Source organism: Bombina bombina, chromosome 10, assembly GCF_027579735.1.
Source record: "Bombina bombina isolate aBomBom1 chromosome 10, aBomBom1.pri, whole genome shotgun sequence".
Taxonomy (NCBI): domain Eukaryota; kingdom Metazoa; phylum Chordata; class Amphibia; order Anura; family Bombinatoridae; genus Bombina; species Bombina bombina.
This window is the reverse complement of record NC_069508.1, coordinates 14285132-14312464: the sequence shown is the minus strand read 5'-3', so window position 1 is coordinate 14312464 and position 27333 is coordinate 14285132. Positions and strand designations below refer to the sequence as shown.

Sequence of the window (27333 nt, the reverse complement as noted above, 5' to 3'; positions counted from 1 at the left end):
TTGCAGTGAGAATATTCAGCACAACATGTTAGGAAACTAGTTTTCATTGAATTTGAGCAGGCAACCTTATTGTTTATATCCTCAATGAACAGAATAAGTAACTTGAGAAAAAACAGTACCTTGTAAGTTTTGAGCACAAAAAGTACTTGCAAGCAATGATGAAATCCTTGTAATTCTCTCCTGCAACAATCCAAGAAGTCTGAGTGGAACTGTAGATCTGTTTGCAGCCATGCTGGTGTGATGTCACAGCAGTGGGAGGAGGTTAAATGGAGCAGGCTTTACACACAATGAGGAAGAAAAAGTTGTAGCTTTTTAACATGAACAATTCCTGTGAAAATGATCAGAATCAGCACAAGGTTAGTACAATTCTGGTGAAAATTATTAGAATCAGCACAAGGTTAGTACAATATAGAATCTTCAGTAAGGCTTGAAACTCCTCTGAGTAATTAGAATTACCAAGCAATGATGGAAGGAAGTGCTGGTAATTTATACAGGTGCTTAATTCATGTTAAACCTTGCCTTAAAGGTATAGCATATGCAGTGTAGATTAGCCTTGTCTTAAAGGTATAGCATGCTATAGGGTGGAATAAAGTGAAATCATGACAGAAACATGACACCTGTTTAAGCACTTTAGGTCCAGAATCAAGGCGAAATGTGCCCTCCTTCTTTGGTACCACAAAAAGGTTTGAATAGTACCCTAGACCTCTTTCTGCTAGAGGTATCGGTACAATTACTCCTAGAGAGCAGAGATCTCTCATGGACTCTAGAAAGGCAATCAGTTTCTCTGGATTTGATGAGAGATTTGACAAGAGGAATCTGCCCCTGGGGGGATGAGTTTTGAAACCTATCCTGTAACCCTGGGTAACAACTTCCAGAACCCAAGGATCCTGAACGTCTCTCAACCAAACCTCCATGAAAAAAGAGAGTCTGCCCCCTGCAAGATCCAGAGACGGATCGGGGGCCGCCCCTTCATGCCGATTTTGTCTTGGCTTGCTTCTTGCTCTGCTTGGCTTTATTCCAAGACTGAGATGGTTTCCAAGATCCCTTGGACTGCTCAGGCTTCACGGCAGGTTACTGTCGTTGGGATTTTTCCGAACGAAACAGACGAAAATTAGGACCCTTAGGTTTATTTTTTTTATCCTGCGGTAGAAAGGCACCCTTGCCCACCTTGACCATGGATATGATCAAGTCCAGGCCTGGACCGAAAATAATCTTTTCTTTAAATGGAAGGGAAAGAAATCTAGATTTGGACGTCATGTCAGCAGACCATGACTTCAACCACAGGGCCCTCCGGGCCAGAACAGAAAAGTCTGATGTCTTGGCATTCAAGCAAATAATCTGCATATTAGCATCACAAATAAACAAATTAGCTACCCTCAGGGCCTTAATTATTTCCTGAATCTCATCGAGGGGAGTCTCCACCTCGATCATTTCTGACAGAGAGTCGCACCAATAGGTAGCGGCTCCCACAACTGCAGAAACCGTGGCTGCAGGTTGAAAAATGAACCTAGTGTGCTGAAACATCTTTCTTAACAGGGTCTCTAATTTCTTATCCATGGGTTCCTTAAACCACAAACTATCCTCAAGCAGGATAGTGGTGCGTTTAGCGAGCATGGAGATAGCTCCATCCACTTTGGGGCCAGATCCCCACAATTCTAGCTGAGAATCTGGAACCGGGAATAGATTTTTAAACGAAAAAGAAGGGGAAAAAGATGATCCAAGTCTCTCCCATTCATTCTTAATAATATTTGCCATCTTTATGGGAACCGGGAGAGTTTGGGGCACTACCATGTCCTCATAAACTTTATCAAGTTTAGCAATAGAAGGTTCCTCTGTTAACTTTGGTTCCGGAACCTCTAGAGTCGCTAACACCTCTTTTAACAAAAAGTGTAAGTTCTCCATCCTTAACCTAAAGTCTGGTTCCTCCACAGCCGGAGGTTTAGCAGCCGCAGATTCCGACTCAGTGAGAGAGTCCTCTGAAGAATCAGAATCCTCAGCATCAGCGGATAATCTAGACTCAGATACATCCAATGAAGTTTATGACCCCTGGGAAGGATAGCAATGTTTAACCTTTCGCTTGCGCTTGGCCGGGCGAGGTAAAGCACTAATGACCGCAGATACCGCCGTTTGCAACTGCTCAGCAAAATCGGGCAGCAACGTGGCCCCTCCCGCAGGAGGATTAGGAGTGTACTGGGGAGCTGCATGTGTAATCAGAGATGAATGTAAGGATTGCACCTCACGGGGGACCCCTCAGAGGTGGACGGCTCAGTGGATCTTATTTCTTTTAGATAGCACTATTTTGTCAAGGCATGTGGAACATAGTTGAGCAGGCGGGTATACCAAAGCCTCCTCACTATAAACACAGGCACTAGATTTAGGAAAAGAGGGAGTACCCTCTAACATATCAGAGTCCTCCATAGTTTGTGCTTTAATTAGGACTAGAACAATATTAAAAGGCACCTTTATACTCCAATGGCCGGGGCACTCACCACCTCCTTTGACCCAGGCCCACAGAGGAACTCTCTTTCGTCTCCTGCAACCAAAGGCCAGGAAAAGGAAGAGAAAGAAGCCACACCCGGTCATATGGAGTATCGTACAGGACCGCCCCTGCAGCCAAGAAAAAACAAGACAAATAAATGGGCTGCACAGTAATCAAGGAAGGGGAAAACTTGACTGTTCCATGTTGCCAGAGCCTCATCTCACACATGTCACAGCAAAACACAAAGTAATCATGTATACATCCCCACCTGTTCAATAATCACCTTCCGGAGATACTAACCCTTGATTATATACAGATAAAGGAGCCACACTGTGGCTCTGTCTTCTTGCGTTATCATTAGAGATAAAAAAAACAAAAAACGATCTTACCAGAATCAACACAGTGGAAGAGGAACACGGCCTCTCAAGTTTGACAGTGTGTAGCATTGCTCCTGACATGGACTTGAGTGAAGAAAGCAAGCAGTGAAACTTGTCAACATTGATTGCTTAAGGAGCTGTTAATAGAGGTCTGGATGGTTTCGCAGAAAGACTCTCCCTGCATCTCCAGACCCTAACAATCGTCAACGCCCTCACTGAGAGGCTGACAAGTCCCATTCCAAAGAGTACTACCCTCCATAAGAGACTACTCTGAAATCTTCCGACACTTCTCTGCCATCCTTCTGTGATGAAAGGCAAAGAATAACTGGGGGATGAGGGTGGTGGGGGAGGTATTTAAGCCTTTGGCTGGGGTGTCTTTGCCTCCTCCTGCTGGCCAGGTTCTGTATTTCCCACAAGTAATTAATGAAGCTGTGGACTCTCCTCGTATTAGATGGAAAATCTTCACAGTTTTAAAGTACATTTCTGATTTTACCAGTTGCAAAGATTACAAGTGCAAAGTAATATACCCTGACATCTTATATTGTGGTGTTATTTAACATATATATATATATATATATATATATATATATATATATATATATATATATATATATATATATATATATATGTGTGTGTGTGATGATAGAAGAAATTTATGATTTTATAGATTTTCTGAAACTTCTTCATGATAACATCTGATGTAAAATAATACCCATTATATCACAAGAAGACTGTTGTCATTTAATTCATTTATAGTAATCTTATAATGATGTCAGTGGGACACTTCCTGTGATGTTATACACTAGCAGTGGTGATATACTGCACTCAAGTCATGTGGAAGCAGAGTATACTCTAATTATGCAATAAGTTGGGTTCTAGACTCACTTCTACTTGAACCATTAAGCATCTCTGACGCCGAAGCTGTACCACGAAGTCATAGACATTCACACTGCCTTCTGCCTCTAGGCGTTCCAACATGGCATCAATACTAATATATGTTCCGGTACGTCCCACACCAGCACTGAGAGAGAGAAAAATCACAGACAACATAACTGTATATTCCATCTCTGCAGTGCATTTAAGTCAAAGTATATATTTTACTTAAGTAAAAAACTGTTGGGTTCAGTCCATTACAGCACCTAAATGAAACTTTCTTTATGGTGTAAAAAGTATGGAGTACTTTACCTGCAGTGGACAATTATTGGGCCACTGAAGAAATTACTTAATGCATTAACCCGTCGTCGCAGCTTGAGTAGCAAGTTTGGCTCATCAGGGACCCCATGATCTGGCCAGACGGTAAACTGAATGTGAGTCACCTCTCGCTCAGACTTCTCTCGTTTCTAGCATAAAAACAGAGCAATTAGCATGAAAAAAATATCACATTTAGGGCTAAATTACAAGTGGAGCACTAATTCATCTTGTTCCCGTAAACGGGCAAATTTGCATGATAAATAACCAGCCATTACCAGTGGTAAGCAATAAGCACTCAGAAAAATAACCAGACATCAGACCTCTGGTTAATTTGAAAAATGTGCCCCACCTCCAACCCCCTGTCCTGCTACATCTCACCATACCTCCAGCCCTGTTACACCAGTTCAAAATCCTTTTAGTATTCATGGTACGTGCGTTTGTTACTGCTGTCAGCAATATATTGGTAGGACATATAGGCAACTAAAATAATATGTCATATAATTTTTACATTATGCTAAGAACCGTAATGCATACTCTTTGTTAATGTGGGTTATTTTCAAATTTTCAGTTATTATTTTTAATGATGTGTTGTTTTATTAGTTTGTTGCACATACTTTTTAAGATATTGTTGTATTGTTTACAAATTTTATTGCAGCCATTTTTGTTTTATTATTCTGGGGTAAGATGGTTGCTAGTGACAAAGTTGGTTGCCTATATATATATATATATATTATAGAAGATCAGACCCTTATTGTTGGGTCAGACTGATCAGGGTTGTCGCACACAACTTGTTGTTACTCACATGAACAACATGTAACTTTCTAGTGATGTAATCAGGGAAAATATTTTCATCTGTGATCTTCACAATGATATCTCCAAAGGTTTCTGTGTCTTCATCCAGGGATGGCCAATACTGAGCACATTTGTTCTACAGGTAGACAATAACACAAGCCTGAAACTCAGGTCTGCAGCACAAATATCCTAATATAGGCTCAATGCTCTATGTGGGTAACACATCAGCTTACTCTCACTGGTCTGATCACACCATAGCACTACCTGCCATGCCATATGCCTGCCACACCTCATCACACCTTTAGTCCTGCCACACCTCCTGCCCTGTCCCTGCCACACTTCATTATACCTCTACTCCTGCCACACCAAATCACACCTCTTGACATGTCCTTGCCACACCTCATCACAACTCTAGTCCTGCCACACCTCCTGCTCTGTCCCTGCCACACCTCATCACACCTCTAGTCCTGCCACACCTCCTGCTCTGTCCCTGCCACACCTCATCACACCTATAGTCCTGCTACACCTCCTGCTCTGTCCCTGCCATACATCATCACACCTCTAGTCCTGTCGCACCTCCTGCCCTGTCCTTGTCACACCTCATCATACCTCCTGCCCTGTCCTTGCCATACCTCATCACCCCTCCAGGCCTGCCACATCTTTTGTCCCAACCCTGTCCCTGTCCTGCTACATCTCATCATACCTCATGCGCTACCCCACCTTCTGCTCTGTCCCTGTCCTGCCACATTTCATCACTTCTTCAGCACTGCCACACCTCATCACACCTCCAGCCCTTCCAAACCTGCTGGCTCGTCCCCTCCTGCCACACCTCAGAACACCTCTAGCCCTGCCACACCTCCTGCCCTATCCCTGCCACATTTCATCACACCTCTAGTCATGCCACACCTCATAAGGCCTCCTGCCCTGTCCCTGACACACTTTATCACACCTCTAGTCCTGCCACACCTCATAACACTTCCTGCCCTGTCCCTGTCACACTTCATCCCACCTATATTCCTGCCACACCTCATCACACCTCTAGTCCTGCCACACCTAATCACAACTCCTGTCTTGTCCATGCCACACCTCATCACACCTCTAGTCCTGCCACACCTCCTGCCCTGTCTTTGCCTTACCTCATCACACCTCCTGCCCTGTTCTTGCCATACCACATCACACCTCCAGTCCTGCCAAACCTTCTGCCCCAACCCCTTCTGCCACACCGCTTCAAACATCCAGTCCTGCCACACCTCCTGACTTATCCCTGCCAAACCTCATCCCACCTCCAACCCTGTCCCTGTCCTGCTACATCTCATCATACCTCCAGCCCTGCCACACCTCATGCTCTGTCCCAGACCTGCCACACCTCATCACTCCTCCAGCCCTGCCACTCCTCATCACATCTCCAGCCCTGCCACACCTCCAGCCCTTTCCCTGTCACCTCATCACACCTTATTCCATGTCACAGGCCTGCCACACCTCATCACACCTCCAGTACTGCCACACCCCCTGCCCCACCTCATCACACTTCCAGTCCTACCACACCTCCTTCCCTGTCCCTGCCACCTCATCACACCTTGTGCCCTTCCACACTGTCTGCTCTACCTTATCTATCACACCACCTGCTCTGCAACTCTGTATCAAATTCTTCCCCAGATATCTCTCAACCAGTTATACTTTCCTCAAGCTATCATATTCTATACAAAAACATTCATCTTAATCAATTCCAATTCACCATGGTCCTAGCTCAACTCACCATCTCTCAATTTTATAGACAGATACTAGATAGATAGGTGATATATAGATAGATGTATAGACAGACAGATCATTTTGGTTCCTTACCCGGTTCCCCTCTTCACATCGTGTCACCATCACAATTATGGATGATTTTTGCTCCCAGATCATCCTCCAGAAATCATTCATGGTTTCATCCTTGGGGCCTGTAAAATATTCTAAACCTTACAGCTCTGTTCTATAAATGCAGCCATAACTTGTGAGAGAAAGGTATTTAGAGTAAAGTAATATATCAGTGAAATAATTCTCTCAAATTTCAATATATTTACCTTGAGCAGCAATGTATTTCTTTGGCTCTTTAAATCCCTAAAATAAAATGAGCCAGAATATCAGATTTTATGTTTACAACTAATACATCTCAGTAACAGAAGGAGAAAGTGTAGAAAGACAAGATAATTATAAGTCTATGGCCCAGATTCACTAACACTCATGAGGTTGCTGAGAGACCTCAGTGCAAAGGTGAGGTCATGTTCAAAATTCCTTGATCATTGTTTCACCAATCTTTTTGAGCATTCTGTTAGTTTAACATCTATAGAAGCCCATTAAATTATATCTCGCTCAACAGACGAGAATCGCACTCCTAGGAGACTCCTGACCAACCAGCATGTAAATATTAGTATATGTAAAATATTCTCATATCTTTTTTATTTGGGTAAAGTCATCCTGCTAAATTAAGAGGCGTTTCACATACCAGACAGAACGAGGACTGACTAAATGGTGTTCCTGGGGTCCTGATGGTTTGCTTCCACTTAGACCTTATCTAAGCGTACGGAAGACATAGGGGCATATTTATCAAAGTCCGGCGGACCTGATCCGACACTGTGGATCAGGTCTGCCAGACCTTGCTGAATACGGAGAGCAATACGCTCGCCGTATTCAGCATTGCACCAGCAGCTCACAAGAGCAGCTGGTGCAATGCCGCCCCCTGCAGACTCGCGACCAATGGGCCGCCAGCAGGGGGTGTCAATCAACCTGATCGTACTCAATCTGGTTGTATTGTGGCGATTCCTGTCCGCCTGCTCAGAGCAGACGGACAGGGTTATGGAGCAGTGGTCTTTGTGACCGCTGCTTCATAACTGGTGTTTCTGGCGAGTCTGAAGCTTGTTAAATAGAGCCCATAGACTGTATTGGCTGTGTGATGTAGCTAGTCTCAGAGTCGCGTCTCGCTATTTCATTGTTCCTTATTATAAAGTAGACTGTTTTATAGAGGGTGTTTTTTTTATTCATTTGTTCTGTAAAGTTCTGAAGGTGTTTGTGATGTCCAAGCCTTGTGTTAGATAGATACAGTTCCTCTGACAAAGTCACAACTCATAGCTGGGATTAGAGACCAGTAAAGATCTCTTAATACTTTGCAGCAAGTTGTTCCCAGTAAATGTGGTGAAAGAGTTAACACTTTCTACAAAGATTCCAGAAACTGTATAACTGTTGCAATGAGATACTTAAAGGGACATGAAACCCAACATTTTTCTTTCATGATTCAGATAGAACATACAGTTTTAAACAACTTTCCAGCAAACGTCTTGTGTCATTTTGTGTCATTCTCTTGGTATCCTTTGCTGAAGGAGCAGCAATGCACTAGTGGGAGCTAGCAGAACACATCAGGTGAGCTAATGACAAGAGACATATATGTGCAGCCATCAATCAGCAGCAGCTAACTCCCTGTAGTGCAATGCTGCTAAGTCTACCTAAATATGTTTTTCAACAAAAGATATCGTGACAGAAGGAAATTAGATGATAGAAGTAAATTGGAAAGTGGAAAGTTATTGTAATGTTGAATTGCATTCTCTGTCTGAATTATGAAAGTTTAACAATGACTTTACTGTCCCTTTAAATCCAACATTCAGAGGAGTAGCAAAAACTGCCTTACTATTTATGTTACTTAAAAAAAAGAAAATACGGCCCTGTGCCAGGAGCTGCTGTCTGTTTATTTCATTTGCCTGGACCTGTGGCTTACATGTGATACAGGTGATATTATTATATTGTATTATGGTTCTAGAGGGGTGCTATGCAACGTCGACCTGAATATACAGGTACTGCCCTGTCTATAGGTACAGTGCTCTATGTACAGTTAGGAGAAAGATCTACAGGCACAGTGCTCTACGTACAGTAAGGAGAAAGATCTACAGGCACAGTGCTCTACATACAGTAAGGAGAAAGATCTACAGGCACAGTGCTCTACGTACAGTAAGGAGAAAGATCTACAGGTACAGTGCTCTATGTACAGTAAGGAGAAAGATCTACAGGTACAGTGCTCTATGTACAGTAAGGAGAAAGATCTACAGGTACAGTGCTCTACGTACAGCAAGGAGAAAGATCTACATGTACAGTGCTCTACGTACAGTAAGGAGAAAGATCTACAGGCACAGTGCTCTACGTACAGCAAGGAGAAAGATCTACAGGTACAGTGCTCTATGTACAGTAAGGAGAAAGATCTACACGTACAGTGCTCTACGTACAGTAAGGAGAAAGATCTACAGGTACAGTGCTCTACATACAGTAAGGAGAAAGATCTACACGTACAGTGCTCTACGTACAGCAAGGAGAAAGATCTACATGTACAGTGCTCTACGTACAGTAAGGAGAAAGATCTACAGGTACAGTGCTCTAGGTACAGTAAGGAGAAAGATCTACAGCTACAGTGCTCTACGTACAGTAAGGAGAACAATCTACACGTACAGTGCTCTATGTACAGTGAGGGGAAAGATCTACAGGTACAGTGCTCTACGTACAGTAAGGAGAAAGATCTACAGGCACAGTGCTCTACGTACAGCAAGGAGAAAGATCTACAGGTACAGTGCTCTACGTATAGTAAGGAGAAAGATCTACAGGTACAGTGCTCTAGGTACAGTAAGGAGAAAGATCTACAGGTACAGTGCTCTAGGTACAGTAAGGAGAAAGATCTACAGGTACAGTGCTCTAGGTACAGTAAGGAGAAAGATCTACAGCTACAGTGCTCTACGTACAGTAAGGAGAACAATCTACACGTACAGTGCTCTACGTACAGTAAGGAGAAAGATCTACAGCTACAGTGCTCTATGTACAGTAAGGAGAAAGATCTACACGTACAGTGCTCTACGTACAGTAAGGAGAAAGATCTACATGTACAGTGCTCTACGTACAGTAAGGAGAAAGATCTACAGGTACAGTGCTCTATGTACAGTAAGGAGAAAGATCTACATGTACAGTGCTCTACGTACAGTAAGGAGAAAGATCTACAGGTACAGTGCTCTACGTACAGCAAGGAGAAAGATCTACACGTACAGTGCTCTACGTACAGTAAGGAGAAAGATCTACATGTACAGTGCTCTACGTACAGCAAGGAGAAAGATCTACACGTACAGTGCTCTACGTACAGTAAGGAGAAAGATCTACACGTACAGTGCTCTACGTACAGTAAGGAGAAAGATCTACAGCTACAGTGCTCTATGTACAGTAAGGAGAAAGATCTACACGTACAGTGCTCTACGTACAGTAAGGAGAAAGATCTACATGTACAGTGCTCTACGTACAGTAAGGAGAACAATCTACACGTACAGTGCTCTACGTACAGTAAGGAGAAAGATCTACAGCTACAGTGCTCTATGTACAGTAAGGAGAAAGATCTACACGTACAGTGCTCTACGTACAGTAAGGAGAAAGATCTACATGTACAGTGCTCTACGTACAGTAAGGAGAAAGATCTACAGGTACAGTGCTCTATGTACAGTAAGGAGAAAGATCTACATGTACAGTGCTCTACGTACAGTAAGGAGAAAGATCTACAGGTACAGTGCTCTACGTACAGCAAGGAGAAAGATCTACACGTACAGTGCTCTACGTACAGTAAGGAGAAAGATCTACATGTACAGTGCTCTACGTACAGCAAGGAGAAAGATCTACACGTACAGTGCTCTACGTACAGTAAGGAGAAAGATCTACACGTACAGTGCTCTACGTACAGTAAGGAGAAAGATCTACAGCTACAGTGCTCTACGTACAGTAAGGAGAAAGATCTACAGGTACAGTGATCTACGTACAGTAAGGAGAAAGATCTACAGGTACAGTGCTCTACGTACAGTAAGGAGAAAGATCTACAGGTACAGTGATCTACGTACAGTAAGGAGAAAGATCTACAGGTACAGTGCTCTACGTACAGTAAGGAGAAAGATCTACACGTACAGTGCTCTACATACAGTAAGGAGAAAGATCTACAGCTACAGTGCTCTACGTACAGTAAGGAGAAAGATCTACACGTACAGTGCTCTACGTACAGTAAGGAGAAAGATCTACAGGTACAGTGCTCTACGTACAGTAAGGAGAAAGATCTACACGTACAGTGCTCTACATACAGTAAGGAGAAAGATCTACAGCTACAGTGCTCTACGTACAGTAAGGAGAAAGATCTACACGTACAGTGCTCTACGTACAGTAAGGAGAAAGATCTACAGGTACAGTGCTCTATGTACAGTAAGGAGAAAGATCTACAGGTACAGTGCTCTACGTACAGTAAGGAGAAAGATCTACAGGTACAGTGATCTACGTACAGTAAGGAGAAAGATCTAAATGTGCAGTGCTCTATGTACAGTAAGGAGAAAGATCTACAGGTACAGTGATCTACGTACAGTAAGGAGAAAGATCTAAATGTGCAGTGATCTACGTACAGTAAGGAGAAAGATCTACAGGCACAGTGCTCTACGTACAGTAAGGAGAAAGATCTACAGCTACAGTGCTCTACGTACAGTAAGGAGAAAGATCTACAGGCACAGTGCTCTACGTACAGTAAGGAGAAAGATCTACACGTACAGTGCTCTACGTACAGTAAAGAGAAAGATCTACAAGTACAGTGCTCTACGTACAGTAAGGAGAAAGATCTACAGGTACAGTGCTCTACGTACAGTAAGGAGAAAGATCTACAGGCACAGTGCTCTACGTACAGTAAGGAGAAAGATCTACAGCTACAGTGCTCTACGTACAGTAAGGAGAAAGATCTACAGGTACAGTGCTCTACGTACAGTAAGGAGAAAGATCTACAGGCACAGTGCTCTACGTACAGTAAGGAGAAAGATCTACACGTACAGTGCTCTATGTACAGTAAGGAGAAAGATCTACAGCTACAGTGCTCTACGTACAGTAAGGAGAAAGATCTACAGGTACAGTGCTCTACGTACAGTAAGGAGAAAGATCTACAGGCACAGTGCTCTACGTACAGTAAGGAGAAAGATCTACAGGTACAGTGCTCTACGTACAGTAAGGAGAAAGATCTACAGCTACAGTGCTCTACGTACAGTAAGGAGAAAGATCTACAGGTACAGTGCTCTACGTACAGTAAGGAGAAAGATCTACAAGTACAGTGCTCTACGTACAGTAAGGAGAAAGATCTAAATGTGCAGTGCTCTACGTACAGTAAGGAGAAAGATCTACAGGTACAGTGCTCTATGTACAGTAAGGAGAAAGATCTAAATGTGCAGTGCTCTACGTACAGTAAGGAGAAAGATCTACAGGTACAGTGCTCTACGTACAGTAAGGAGAAAGATCTAAATGTACAGTGCTCTATGTACAGTAAGGAGAAAGATCTAAATGTACAGTGCTCTATGTACAGTAAGGAGAAAGATCTAAATGTGCAGTGCTCTACGTACAGTAAGGAGAAAGATCTACAGGTACAGTGCTCTACGTACAGTAAGGAGAAAGATCTACACGTACAGTGCTCTATGTACAGTAAGGAGAAAGGTAACAAACATCAGAATATTTATCATGACACAGTATTGGATTCAGCTTTTCTCCCCTATATTTGTTGCCATAGACCTTTCACTGTGTATTTGATGAATAAAAGGGGTTTTGCCCTTCTCCAATATGGCATCTTACTATATCACAAACCCGCAGAACGTTTGCCTAATAATGAGCTGGGAGCAGCTATGTGAAGACTTGATTGCAAGTCTCTTAAATGTTTTAGCCCTGCTCGTCCTCGCCCCAATATTTGTCTCTATTTGAAACTTAGTTATGAAAATAAAATATACCTTTGTGTTTTATCAACTATGAAGTTTAATTACATCCTCATTATTTAGCTAAGCTCTTATCTTATGCTATGAAAGTGTTGTATTAACACCTGACATCACCGGTTCACAATAGCAAAATATTGTAACAAAAATATTCCAGGATGTTTCGTGTCTGCTGAGTATCTACTTCACCCAATGCCAAATGCATTGTGATCTCTGTTTTTTACTGTCTGGTGTGAGCTCCATCTCTGGGCAAACCCACCCCCAATCTGGACTGCATAAGGCCCATGTCAGATGATCAAAACCCCACCCCAAGGCTATGAAACTCCTGCCTCCTTAGATACATGTCCAAATGAACTTAATGCTAGGAGATACATGTTAGGAAACACCTTTAGGAGGCTCTCATACGCTTTCTTAAACGCAGGCGTTTGCAACTCTGGTCTTCTTATCAAAGCTATATACAACTTTACATCTCCCCTAGTACTTATCTTCTAAAGGAAAAGGCACGAGTCATGTTAGCTAGTAGTCTTTAACTAATGCAGTAAGAGGTGCTAGTTGCACAAATGGTGGAAAGAAGTATGGGTTTCCCCAGAGATTCTTACATTGATGTAACTGGCGTTGATATAATCTGACCCATTGTCTCCATGGATTTCGGACAGGATCACCCGATTGTCATCATCTGCGTAATTAGAATATATGAGTGAGCAAGAACATGGAAATTATTTACTTGTGTTTGTTTTTCATTTCAGTTGTGGTTTTGCTCCAGTTCAAGGTCACAAACATCACTTATAGTCACCAACCATGGCAAAGGGTTGTGCTTCTTCATGGGACTAAACCATTTACCCAGTAAAGAAACATTAGATGTATAATAAATTATACACATATGCTGAACAGTTTTAATGAAGGTAATATGAGGTTACCTGTGTGTGTTGCTCATAATTAGAAGTTTAGCCATCTCCTAAATTACTGAGTAATCCCTGTGTGTCACATCAGTTCAGCAAAGCTACTGTGCACAAAGGTTATGATTCACAATGGTCACTTTTATGGACAGGAAAGAAATTGTTTGCTTTTTACAACTGGCTGCTGGAGAGAAGTGCATCACTTTGACTGACCACTAATGAGTTTACATTATGCTATCCAGCCCCTCCCAGATGAAAACAATCTGTGTGTGTCTGCCGTTAAACGGACATAAAACCCACAAATATTCTTTCATGATTCAGATAGAACATACAATTTTAAACAACTTTCCAATTCCTTTATATTATCAAATGTTCTTTGTTTTCTTGGTATCCTTTATTGAAAAGCAGAGAGGTAACCTCAGGTGCGTGCACGTGTCTACAAATGTGTCAGCATTTTTGCAAGAATTTTATACATTAGCAAGAGCACTACATGGCTGCCCTTTTGTCTGCCATATAGTACTTTGGACATGTTTGTGCTACTTATCTAGATATATCTTCAACAAAGAATAACAAGAGAATAAAGCAAATTTGATAATAGAAGAAATTTGGAAACTTTTTAAAAATTGTATGTTCTGTCTGAATCATAAAGGAAAATCTTGGGTTTCATGTCCCTTTAACAGTATACAAAGCTGTAGTGCTAGTGCTAAAGTTAGAAAACAAATGTTAGTTTTCCTGTGACTCAGATACTGTCCTATAAGTCTCAGGGCACAGCACGTCATTGGCTGTATGGGTCTAGGGTTCAGCATTCATTCTTAGATAAATCATTTAAAAGTAAAATCTAAGTTGTCCTGCTTGATTCTAGGTTTAATTCTGTTCTCCTTTTTTATGTTCTTGTTTCACTTACAGGGCAGAATATCTACATAGCGGTTCTTTGGTTGGTTGCAGGATTTTCTCGCCTCTTTAATGGTGTATTTAGTGAAAACACGTGGGATGCTCTGGAAGAAAAAAGGGGATCCAAATTTACAAGAAGTAACAAAATTCACACAAATGCCCTAATTTCTCATTCCCCAAGACGATCAGGATAACTTTATAGACCATACTGGAGTCATTTGATTATCATTAACTATGTTAGAAGTCATTTTTACATCATCAGACATCAGGCTGTAAAGTCATCAGCTAAGGTAAAATCCTCTCTGTGATGACTTCACAATGATTAGCAGATTACTTTACTGATAACTTCACAATGATTAGCAGATTACCTTACTAATTACTACAGAATGATTACCAGATTACTTTACTGATAACTTCACAATGATTAGCAGATTACCTTACTGATAACTTCACAATGATTAGCAGATTACTTTACTGATAACTTCACAATGATTAGCAGATTACCTTACTGATAACTTCACAATGATTAGCAGATTACTTTACTGATAACTTCACAATGATTAGCAGATTACCTTACTGATAACTTCACAATGATTAGCAGATTACTTTACTGATTACTACACAATGATTTGCAGATTACTTTACCGATTACTACACAATGATTAGCAGATTACCTTACTGATTACTTCACAATGATTAGCAGATTACCTTACTGATTACTTCACAATGATTAGTAGATTACCTTACTGATTACTACGCAATGATTAGCAGATTACCTTACTGATTACTACACAATGATTAGCAGATTACTTTACTGATAACTTCACAATGATTAGCAGATTACCTTACTGATAACTTCACAATGATTAGCAGATTACTTTACTGATAACTTCACAATGATTAGCAGATGACCATACTGATTACTACACAATGATTTGCAGATTACTTTACCGATTACTACACAATGATTATCAGATTACCTTACTGATTACTTCACAATGATTAGCAGATTACCTTACTGATTATTTCACAATGATTAGTAGATTACCTTACTGATTACTATGCAATGATTAGCAGATTACCTTACTGATTACTTTACAATGATTAGCAGATTACCTTACTGATTACTACACAATGATTAACAGATTGCGTTACTGATAACTTCACAATGATTAGCAGATTAATTTAATGATAAATTCACACTGATTAACAGATTACCTTACTGATAACTTCACAATGATTAGCAGATTACTTTACTGATAACTTCACAATGATTAGCAGATTACCTTACTGATTACTTCACAATGATTAGCAGATTACCTTACTGATTACTACACAATGATTAGCAGATTGCCTTACTGATAACTTCACAATGATTAGCAGATTACTTTACTGATAACCTCACAATGATTAGCAGATTACCTTACTGATAACTTCACAATGATTAGCAGATTACCTTACTGATAACTACACAATGATTATCAGATTACTTTACTGATTACATCACAATTATTAGCAGATTACCCTACTGATAACTACACAATGATTATCAGATTACCTTACTGATTATTACACAGTGATTAGCAGATTACTTTACTGATAACTTCACAATGATTAGCAGATTACCTTACTGATTACTTCACAATGATTAGCAGATTACCATACTGATTACTTCACAATGATTAGCAGATTACCTTACTGATAACTTCACAATGATTAACAGATTACTTTACTGATAACTTCACAATAATTAGCAGATTACTTTACTGATAACTTCACAATGATTAGCAGATTACCTTACTGATAACTACACAATGATTAGCAGATTACTTTACTGATTACATCACAATGATTAGCAGATTACCCTACTGATAACTACACAATGATTAGCAGATTACCTTACTGATTATTACACAGTGATTAGCAGATTACTTTACTGATAACTTCACAATGATTAGCAGATTACCTTACTGATTACTTCACAATGATTAGCAGATTACTTTACTGATAACTTCACAATGATTAACAGATTACTTTACTGATAACTTCACAATGATTAGCAGATTACTTTACTGATTACATCACAATGATTAGCAGATTACCTTACTGATAACTTCATAATGATTAGCAGAATACCTTACTGATTACTTCATAATTATTATCAGATTACTTTACTGATTATTACACAATGATTAGCAGATTACTTTACTGATAACTTCACAATGATTAGCAGATTACCTTACTGATTACTACACAATGATTAGCAGATTACCTTACTGATTACTTCATAATGATTAGCAGATTACTTTACTGATAACTTCACAATGATTAGCAGATTACCTTACTGATAACTTCACAATGATTAACAGATTACTTTACTGATAACTTCACAATAATTAGCAGATTACTTTACTGATTACATCACAATGATTAGCAGATTACTTTACTGATAACTTCACAATGATTAGCAGATTATTTTACTAATAACTTCACAATAATTAGCAGATTACTTTACTGATTACTTCACAATGATTAGCAGATTACTTTACTGATCACTACACAATGATTAGCAGATTACCTTACTGATGACTTCACAATGATTAGCAGATTACCTTACTGATTACTTCATAATGATTAGCAGAATACCTTACTGATGACTTCATAATGATTAGCAGATGACTTTACTAATTACTTCACAATGATTATCAGAATACCTTACTAATTACTTCACATTGATTAGCAGATGACTTTACTAATTATTTCACAATGATTAGCAGATTACCTTACTAATTACTTCACAATGATTAGCAGATGACTTTACTAATTACTTCACAATGATTAGCAGATTACCTTACTGATTACTTAACAATGATTAGCAGATTAAATTACTGATGACTTCACAATGATTAGCAGATTACCTTACTGATGACTTCACAATGATTAGCAGATTACCTTACTGATTACTTCACAATGATTAGCAGAATACCTTACTGAATACTACACAATGATTAGCAGATTACCTTACTGATGCCTTAACAATGATTGGCAGGTTACCTTACTGATTACTACACAATAATACAAAGATTACCTTACTGATTACTTCAGAATGATTAGCAGATTACTTTACTGATTACTTCACAATGATTAGCAGATTACCTTACTGATTACGTTATAATGATAAACAGATTACCTTTCTGATTACTTCAGAATGATTAGCAGATTAACTTACTGATTACTTCAGAATGATTAGCAGATTACCTTACTGATGACTTCACAATGATTAGCAGATTACCTTACTGATGACTTCACAATGATTAGCAGATTACCTTACTGATTACTTCACAATGATTAGCAGATTACCTTACTGATGACTTCACAATGATTAGCAGATTACCTTACTGATGACTTCGCAATGATAAACAGATTACCTTTCTGATTACTTCAGAATGATTAGCAGATTACCTTACTGATGACTTCACAATGATTAGCAGATTACCTTACTGATGACTTCACAATGATAAACAGATTACCTTTCTGATTACTTCAGAATGATTAGCAGATTAATTTACTGATTACTTCAGAATGATTAGCAGATTACCTTACTGATTACTTCACAATGATTAGCAGATTACCTTACTAATACTGATTACTTCCCAATGATTAGCAGATTACCTTACTGATTACTTCAGAATGATTAGCAGATTACCTTACTGATTACTTCACAATGATTAGCAGATTAACTTACTGATTACTTCAGAATGATTAGCAGATTACCTTACTGATTACTTCAGAATGATTAGCAGATTACCTTTCTGATTACTTCAGAATGATTAGCAGATTACCTTACTGATTACTTCACAATGATTAGCAGATTACCTTACTGATTACTTCAGAATGATTAGCAGATTACCTTACTGATTACTTCAGAATGATTAGCAGATTACCTTTCTGATTACTTCAGAATGATTAGCAGATTACCTTACTGATTACTTCACAATGATTAGCAGATTACCTTACTGATTACTTCAGAATGATTAGCAGATTTATGTAATAGACTAAGTTAATTAAACTCTGTAATCTCTACACCAGATCTAGCCACCCTTACTTGTGGAGTCTCTCACAAATTACTCCACTTAGTCAAAGATAATTGTGGAAAAGGGGGGTTAGTAGGGGGCGCCAAAGGCAATCTGGGAATAAATTGTTTTGGAGGTTGTGTCTGTTTAATACTAATATTATTACAATTGATATTAAAATTGATTCGATATTAATATATCTATTTCTTGTTATGTCTAAGTGTATTAAATTACTATTAGTGCTGATTGTTACGGTTGCCTCCAAGCTGGCTGGAAGTTGGACCGTAGAAAAGGATGCTCCTAGCGCTCACCAAAGAATCATCAGCACCATAGTCAGCAATCCCTGTAGTGATATTAGCTGAAGCTGTCCCCTACAAACATGAGTCAAAGCTTCAAGTTAGAGGGTCAAAAATAGGTCTGATGTGCTGGAGCACACAGCCTCCTTTTTATTCAGGTTACATGCAAACAGGACACTCTCAGGGGGAGGCACAAAATCCCCCATCACACATTTGATATTAGATAGAGAGACACTCCCTTTGACAGGCCACAACATTTACTTCAGCAGATAACATTACACACAATAAAACAATGCAGTCCACCTTATCACTAGCAGTCTGATTAGACAATGGGAAAGTTGATCACTAAACCTAATTAGAGCTAATCCCAGCAGACTTGTATGTAGAATAGGTTTCTTGAAGCTGAACAAAATTTAACTCTTAATGGCACACAATGAAACTGAACCAAGTGGGAGAAAGCCAGGGACAAGTCATTTCACAGGTCTGGGGACATAGTCTTAAAGGGGGCATTGTTCACCAGAGTCACAATATGTCCCCAGACGTTTCCCAAAGGGCCACACACACCCAACAAAAGTCAATATACTCTCAGGGGCACAATCTTCCAGGGGCCATAGTCATGAGGAAGGAGGCTGGCAAATAGGCTTCTCCAAAATCCAGGGAAGCAGGGCAACCTTCCATTTAAAGGGCCAGTCACAAATAGCAGTTTGTAACATATCTCCCCTTTTGGAGGGAGACTAACAAGGCACCTGACCTTCTGTCGGTCAGTGCCTAAGTTAGTCTCGCAACCCACCCACAAATAAACACTAGCAGCAAAGCAGCCCCCCCACAACAAGTAGCACTGGCCTGTAGGTTCCAGGTTATAGGATGAAAGTGTAGCATCCTCTGCCTTCCTGGCGCAGCTGTGCAAATAGCTGATGGTACTTGGGGGGCAGAGGCCAGCGGCACTCTGCCCTGGTGCCAGCGCTTCTGCTGGGGTGAGGGGTTTGCAGGCCAGTCCTGTAACAAGGGGGTCTGTAGGGCAGAGGCCAGCAGCGCTCTGTTCTGATGCCAGCTCTTCTGCTGGGGGAATTGGGGCATAGTCCTGCCCGGTGGCAAAGGGAACGTGGGGGTCAGTGGGGGTTAACATCTCCACTGTTAACCCTGGGCCCAAGTTAGGAGTTAGCTGGGGAGGGGGAGATTGGCTTACCTCCTCCTCCTGATACTCCGGTGGCCGTTGGGAAGGGAGGTCGATGCTCTCCGCTTCCTGTGGAACATGCTGCGGCTGGGGAGAGAGACCGGTTGTCTCCTCTCCCTGGAAGGCACACTCCGGCTGGGGAGAGAGGTCGATGCTCTCCCCTCCCTGTAGCTGGGTCTGTCGCTGGGGATCTGGGCCACCTGCCCAGCATCCCTGTAGGGCCGGTAGAGAGACTGCGGTCCCATCTCCACCTGCCTGCTGGGGGTCCTCCCAGGACCAGTCTATGAGGCCTGCTGCCTCTGGTATCTCTGGCTGGGGAAGGGGACTGGTTGTCTCTTCCCTCTGCACAGTATACTGCCGCTGGGGAGGGAGGTCGCTGCTCTCCTCTCCCTGTAACTCTGGCTGCCGCTGGGAAGGGAGGTCGTTGCTCTCCGCTCCCTGTGACTCACTTTCTCGCTGGAGACCAGGTGTCCAGACCCTCAAACTCCACAGTTGGCGCTCAAAGGCTCGTGCCGCTTTGTTCTCCGTATCCAATTCCCGGATGATGCGACTGACTACCTCCTGTGCAGGGTCTGGACCATATCGGACTAGCCGCCTCTTTACCTCTGGAACGAAATCCGCGCCCTCATAGCGACGGATCAGGTTGAGGTGCTCTTCACAGGGTTCTGAATAGTGTCTTGTCAGCTCCATGCTGCTGTAGGTAGGGACGCTGCGCAGTGGCTAGCGTTGCCCTCAATAACTCTCCTACGATACCAGTGCTGTTGTGGTGCTGCTCCTTGCGCTAGGACGCCAATCCCACCGCTGCCGCCAAATGTTACGGTTGCCTCCAAGCTGGCTGGAAGTTGGACCGTAGAAAAGGATGCTCCTAGCGCTCACCAAAGAATCATCAGCACCATAGTCAGCAATCCCTGTAGTGATATTAGCTGAAGCTGTCCCCTACAAACATGAGTCAAAGCTTCAAGTTAGAGGGTCAAAAATAGGTCTGATGTGCTGGAGCACACAGCCTCCTTTTTATTCAGGTTACATGCAAACAGGACACTCTCAGGGGGAGGCACAAAATCCCCCATCACACATTTGATATTAGATAGAGAGACACTCCCTTTGACAGGCCACAACATTTACTTCAGCAGATAACATTACACACAATAAAACAATGCAGTCCACCTTATCACTACTAGAAGTCTGATTAGACAATGGGAAAGTTGATCACTAAACCTAATTAGAGCTAATCCCAGCAGACTTGTATGTAGAATAGGTTTCTTGAAGCTGAACAAAATTTAACTCTTAATGGCACACAATGAAACTGAACCAAGTGGGAGAAAGCCAGGGACAAGTCATTTCACAGGTCTGGGGACATAGTCTTAAAGGGGGCATTGTTCACCAGAGTCACAATATGTCCCCAGACGTTTCCCAAAGGGCCACACACACCCAACAAAAGTCAATATACTCTCAGGGGCACAATCTTCCAGGGGCCATAGTCATGAGGAAGGAGGCTGGCAAATAGGCTTCTCCAAAATCCAGGGAAGCAGGGCAACCTTCCATTTAAAGGGCCAGTCACAAATAGCAGTTTGTAACACTGATGTTTAGTTGTTTACTCAATAGATTGTGTCTTGAAATTAATCAGGGGTGTGAAAGTAACGTGTTAATACTCAATTATATTTTAGTTAGTAGTAATCTGTGTTGAGACAAAAGTGTTGAAATAATATTAGGATGTAGAGATGTGAGACAGGTAAGTCTATAATCAACTAATACTCATGTGAAAATAAGTGTACATATATAATGGGTTAAAGTGACTATTATCTAGTGATATTAATTGCTTAATAAAATTCTAACAAATTACTTACTCTATATAGTGTTTGTCCTTGTGTATTTAAATGTTAAATCTCCATTATGAGTCTCGGTAGTGTCTTTAAATTAAGAATACGTCTACAATCAACTCCTCTAAGGATAAAAAATTATAAGGATATTGTGAAGGACTAAAAACGTGATTCTGTGTTAACTAAACAAATATAATAATTCTGTGTGTTGAAATGATGTTAAATGCTAATAACAATTCATATAAACATATTTAATATATGTAACAAAGTTTAAAAATGGATACAATATATGATGACAATTAAAAAACAAATTTGCAGAATAAATGAAACATATGACACCGGTGTCAATGGCAATAAAAACAATTAATAAATAATAAGTTAATATGGGTAAAAAGCAGGCCTGACAAACAAATCTTGTGTTTCAGCAAAATAAGAACTGATAGTGTTTGGACATCAGGAGTACACGAATGGTTGGTGTATAACACGATTCCCAATTATGGAAGTGTTACTAGTATAAATGTCATTTAAGATCAATGTATGATGGTATTAGCTTTTCTGACAGTTCAGTGATAATTCTTATTTTTATACTAGAATAATTCACCTTGCACTGTACCTTTGTTGGTATTCAGATGTCTAAAGTTCGTTGGTTCTGTGAGCTTGTGTTTCAGCGTCCTGAGCCGTTGCAACCTTGTATCCGGGTGATCAAATTTTGGGTCACAGCCTTGATAAAGGCTCTGAAGAGCCGATACGCGTGGATCTATCCTAGTAGCTCAAACCACACCAAACCAAGCTACTAGGACCGCTGCAACCATTAAACCTGTCGTAATATAGAGCATATACGGAGGCAAATTGGGGGAATAGCGGTAGGAGCAAAAGGTGTAAGAAGAAGAAAAAGGAACGTTTCAAAGTTTGTTTGAAAAATCAGCAAGTGTGTGCACTCATCATCTATCTAAGCCCATTGGTCCGGGATTTACATGTGACCCAAAATTTGATCACCCGGATACAAGGTTCCAACGGCTCAGGACGCCGCAACACAAGCTCACAGAACCAACGAACTTTAGACATCTGAATACCAACAAAGGTACAGTGCAAGGTGAATTATTCTAGTATAAAAAGAATTATCACTGAACTGTCAGAAAAGCTATTACCATCACACATTGATCTTAAATGACATTTATACTAGTAACACTTCCATAATTGGGAATCGTGTTATACACCGACCATTCATGTACTCCTGATGTCCAAACACTATCAGTTCTTATTTTGCTGAAACACAAGATTTGTTTGTCAGGCCTGCTTTTTACCCATATTAACTTATTAATTATTAATTGTTTTTATTGCCATTGACACCAGTGTCATATGTTTCATTTATTCTGCAAATTTGTTTTTAAATTGTCATCATATATTGTATCCATTTTTAAACTTTTGTTACATATATTAAATATGTTTATATGAATTGCTATAAGCATTTAACATCATTTCAACACACAGAATTATTATATTTTTTTAGTTAACACAGAATCACGTTTTTAGTCCTTCACGATATCCTTATAATTTTTTATCTTTGTTGAGTTGATCTTGAGTTGATTGTAGACGTATTATTAATTTAAAGACACTACCGAGACTCATAATGGAGATTTAACATTTAAATACACAAGGACAAACACTATATAGAGTAAGGAATTTATTAGAATTTTATTAAGTAATTAATATCACTAGATAATAGTCACTTTAACCCATTATATATGTACACTTATTTTCACATGAGTATTAGTTGATTATAGACTTACCTGTCTCACATCTCTACATCCTAATATTATTTCAACACTTTTGTCTCAACACAGGTTACTACTAACTAAAATATAATTGAGTATTAACACGTTACTTTCACACCCCTAATTAATTTCAAGACACAATCTATTGAGTAAACATCAGCACTGTTCCGATCAGCCAATAGAATGCGAGCTCAATCTGATTGGCTGATCGGATCAGCCAATCGGATTGAACTTGAATCTGATTGGCTGACTCCATCAGCCAATCAGAATATTCCTACCTTAATTCCGATTGGCTGATAGAATCCTATCAGCCAATCGGCATTCGAGGGACGCCATCTTGGATGACGTCATTTAAAGGAACCGTCATTCGTCGTTCAGTCTTCGGCCAGGATGGATGTTCCGCGTCGGAGGTCTTCAGGATGCTGCCGCTCCGCTCCGGATGGATGCCGCTTGGATGAAGACTTCAATCGGATGGAAGACCTCTTCTGTCCCGCTTGGATGAAGACTTCAGCCGGATCATGGACCTCTTCAGCCCCCCGCTTGGGCTTGGATCAGGACATCGGAGGAGCTCTTCTGGACAGATCGGTGAACCCGGTGAGGTGAAGACAAGGTAGGAAGATCTTCAGGGGCTTAGTGTTAGGTTTATTTAAGGGGGGTTTGGGTTAGATTAGGGGTATGTGGGTGGTGGGTTGTAATGTTGGGGGGCTTGGGTATTGTATGTTTTTTTTTACAGGCAAAAGAGCTGAACTTCTTGGGGCATGCCCCGCAAAGGGCCCTGTTCAGGGCTGGTAAGGTAAAAGAGCTTTGAACTTTAGTAATTTAGAATAGGGTAGGGCATTTTTTTATTTTGGGGGGCTTTGTTATTTTATTAGGGGGCTTAGAGTAGGTGTAATTAGTTTAAAATTGTTGTAATATTTTTCTTATGTTTGTAAATATTTTTTTATTTTTTTGTAACTTAGTTCTTTTTTATTTTTTGTACTTTAGCTAGTTTATTTAATTGTATTTATTTGTAGGAATTGTATTTAATGAATTTATTGATAGTGTAGTGTTAGGTTAATTGTAGGTAATTGTAGGTAGTTTATTTAATTAATTTATTGATAGTGTAGTGTTAGGTTTAATTGTAACTTAGGTTAGGATTTATTTTACAGGTAATTTTGTAATTATTTTAACTATTTTAGCTATTAAATAGTTCTTAACTATTTAATAGCTATTGTACCTGGTTAAAATAAATACAAAGTTACCTGTAAAATAAATATAAATCCTAAAATAGCTATAATATAATTATAATTTATATTGTAGCTATATTAGGGTTTATTTTACAGGTAAGTATTTAGCTTTAAATAGGAATAATTTATTTAATAAGAGTTAATTTATTTCGTTAGATTTAAATTATATTTAACTTAGGGGGGTGTTAGTGTTAGGGTTAGATTTAGCTTTAGGGGTTAATACATTTATTAGAATAGCGGTCAGCTCCAGTCGGCAGATTAGGGGTTAATGTTTGAAGTTAGGTGTCGGCGATGTTAGGGAGGGCTGATTAGGGGTTAATACTATTTATTATAGGGTTAGTGAGGCGGATTAGGGGTTAATAACTTTATAATAATAGCGGTGCGGTCCGCTCGGCAGATTAGGGGTTAATAAGTGTAGGCAGGTGGAGGCGACGTTGTGGGGGGCAGATTAGGGGTTAATAAATATAATATAGGGGTCGACGATGTTAGGGCAGCAGATTAGGGGTATATAGGGATAATGTAAGTAGCGGCGGTTTACGGAGCGGCAGATTAGGGGTTAATAATAATATGCAGGGGTCAGCGATAGCGGGGGCGGCAGATTAGGGGTTAATAAGTGTAAGGTTAGGGGTGTTTAGACTCGGGGTACATTTAGAGTGTTAGGTGCAGACGTAGGAAGTGTTTCCCCATAGCAAACAATGGGGCTGCGTTAGGAGCTGAACGCGGCTTTTTTGCAGGTGTTAGGTTTTTTTTCAGCTCAAACAGCCCCATTGTTTTCAATGGGGGAATCGTGCACGAGCACGTTTTTGAGGCTGGCCGCTTGCGTAAGCAACTCTGGTATCGAGAGTTGAAGCTGCGTTAAATATGCTCTACGCTCCTTTTTTGGAGCCTAACGCAGCCTTTATGTGGACTCTCAATACCAGAGTTATTTTTATGGTGCAGCCAGAAAAAAGCCGGGGTTAGCTACGCGGGTCCTTACCGACAAAACTCTAAATCTAGCCGTAATTATTTTACAATGATTAGCAGATTACTTTACTCATTACTTCACCATGATTAGCAGATTACCCTACTGATGACTTCACAATGATTAGCAAATTACCCTACTGATTACTTCACAATGATTAACAGATTACCTTACTGACTACTTCACAATGATTAGCAGATTACCTCACTGATGACTTCACAATGATTAGCAGATTACCTTACTGATAACATCACAATGATTAGCATATTACCTTACTGATGACTTCACAATGATTAGCAGATTACTTTACTGATTACATTACCAGGATTAGCAGATTACTTTACTGATAACATCACAATGATTAGCAGATTACCTTACTGATGACTTCACAATGATTAGCAGATTACCTTACTGATAACATCACAATGATTAGCAGATTACCTTACTGATAATATCACAATGATTAGCAGATTACCTTACTGATGACTTCACAATGATTAGCAGATTAATTTACTGATGACTTCACAATGATTAGCAAATTACCTTACTGATAGCATCACAATGATTAGCAGATTACCTTACTGATGACTTCACAATGATTAGCAGATTACCTTACTGATAATATCACAATGATTAGCAGATTACCTTACTGATGACTTCACAATGATTAGCAAATTACCTTACTGATGACTTCACAATGATTAGCAAATTACCTTACTGATTACTTCACAATGATTAGCAGATTACCTTACTGATGACTTCACAATGATTAGCAAATTACCTTACTGATTACTTCACAAGCATAAACAGCCAGTGAATGACGCTAGAGTCATCTCATTTAAATATTTCGGCCTGTGGGCATACTTTAGGATGGCTTCTGATGACCAGTCTGGAGTCATCAATTACTTCTAAATGACTCCAGAAAGATCATCCTTTTTGACTAGGGTCAGCAAGTAGACAATGTTAACAACCAGGGACCCTGCCCACCCACATTCAGTGCAAGCAAGCCTGCAGTTATCATTGCACGACTTTATATATACGTTGCCCCTCCCCACTGCTAAATGTGTTTGAGCAGGGCTTGTCAATTATCCCAGACCAATTAATCAAGGGTGATTTAAGTTTTCCTCCTCTAAGATGGTAAGTGGCTTTAGTAGGAGTTTTGCATGAACAAGGGTGGGCCATATAGGCTCAAAAGCTACATTGATAAATGGAGCCCAAAATGTGTACATTTGTGTTAGTGTTTTTCTGCATATTCTCCAGGTGATGTGTCATGCATGTGATTACATATGTGCGTTATTTCTACTGTTATGTGTGATTTTGTGGCCATGCAGATTTAATGTAGAGCTGTCTCTATGCTTGATTTGGAATAGGGCTGTTTATATGTTGTAATAGATTTTGCACATAAATTAAAAGAAAGTGGTGAAAGATTTGACCGTACATATAGAATTACACAAAGCCAAGCTCCCATGTAAATTTGCTGCCCTTAGTAGGAGTCATCTTGTGTTCAATCATAATCTGCTCATGAACCAACCTGGAATTCATCCAGGAACAGCCTGCCCTCATCGGCATTCTTTCGCTTGTACGTCTCCAGCAGGTGTTCCACGGGGATGGGCTCA

The 27333-nt window shown here is 40.2% G+C and overlaps 1 protein-coding gene across 5 annotated transcripts in view; it reads right to left on the bottom strand.

Moving 5' to 3' along the window:
* PTPRC (protein tyrosine phosphatase receptor type C) overlaps nt 1-27333 on the bottom strand; it is a gene marked incomplete at its 3' end in the record, with an annotated part of 312862 nt that overhangs the window by 8440 nt on the left and 277089 nt on the right. For all 5 annotated transcript variants that reach the window (XM_053693805.1, XM_053693806.1, XM_053693807.1 and 2 more), the window contains 8 exon segments: nt 3742-3877; nt 4042-4196; nt 4850-4975; nt 6682-6779; nt 6903-6939; nt 13208-13284; nt 14409-14499; nt 27249-27333. The exon segment at nt 27249-27333 is cut by the window's right edge and continues 25 nt beyond it. In XM_053693805.1, coding sequence (XP_053549780.1) covers nt 3742-3877; nt 4042-4196; nt 4850-4975; nt 6682-6779; nt 6903-6939; nt 13208-13284; nt 14409-14499; nt 27249-27333 — 805 coding nt within the window.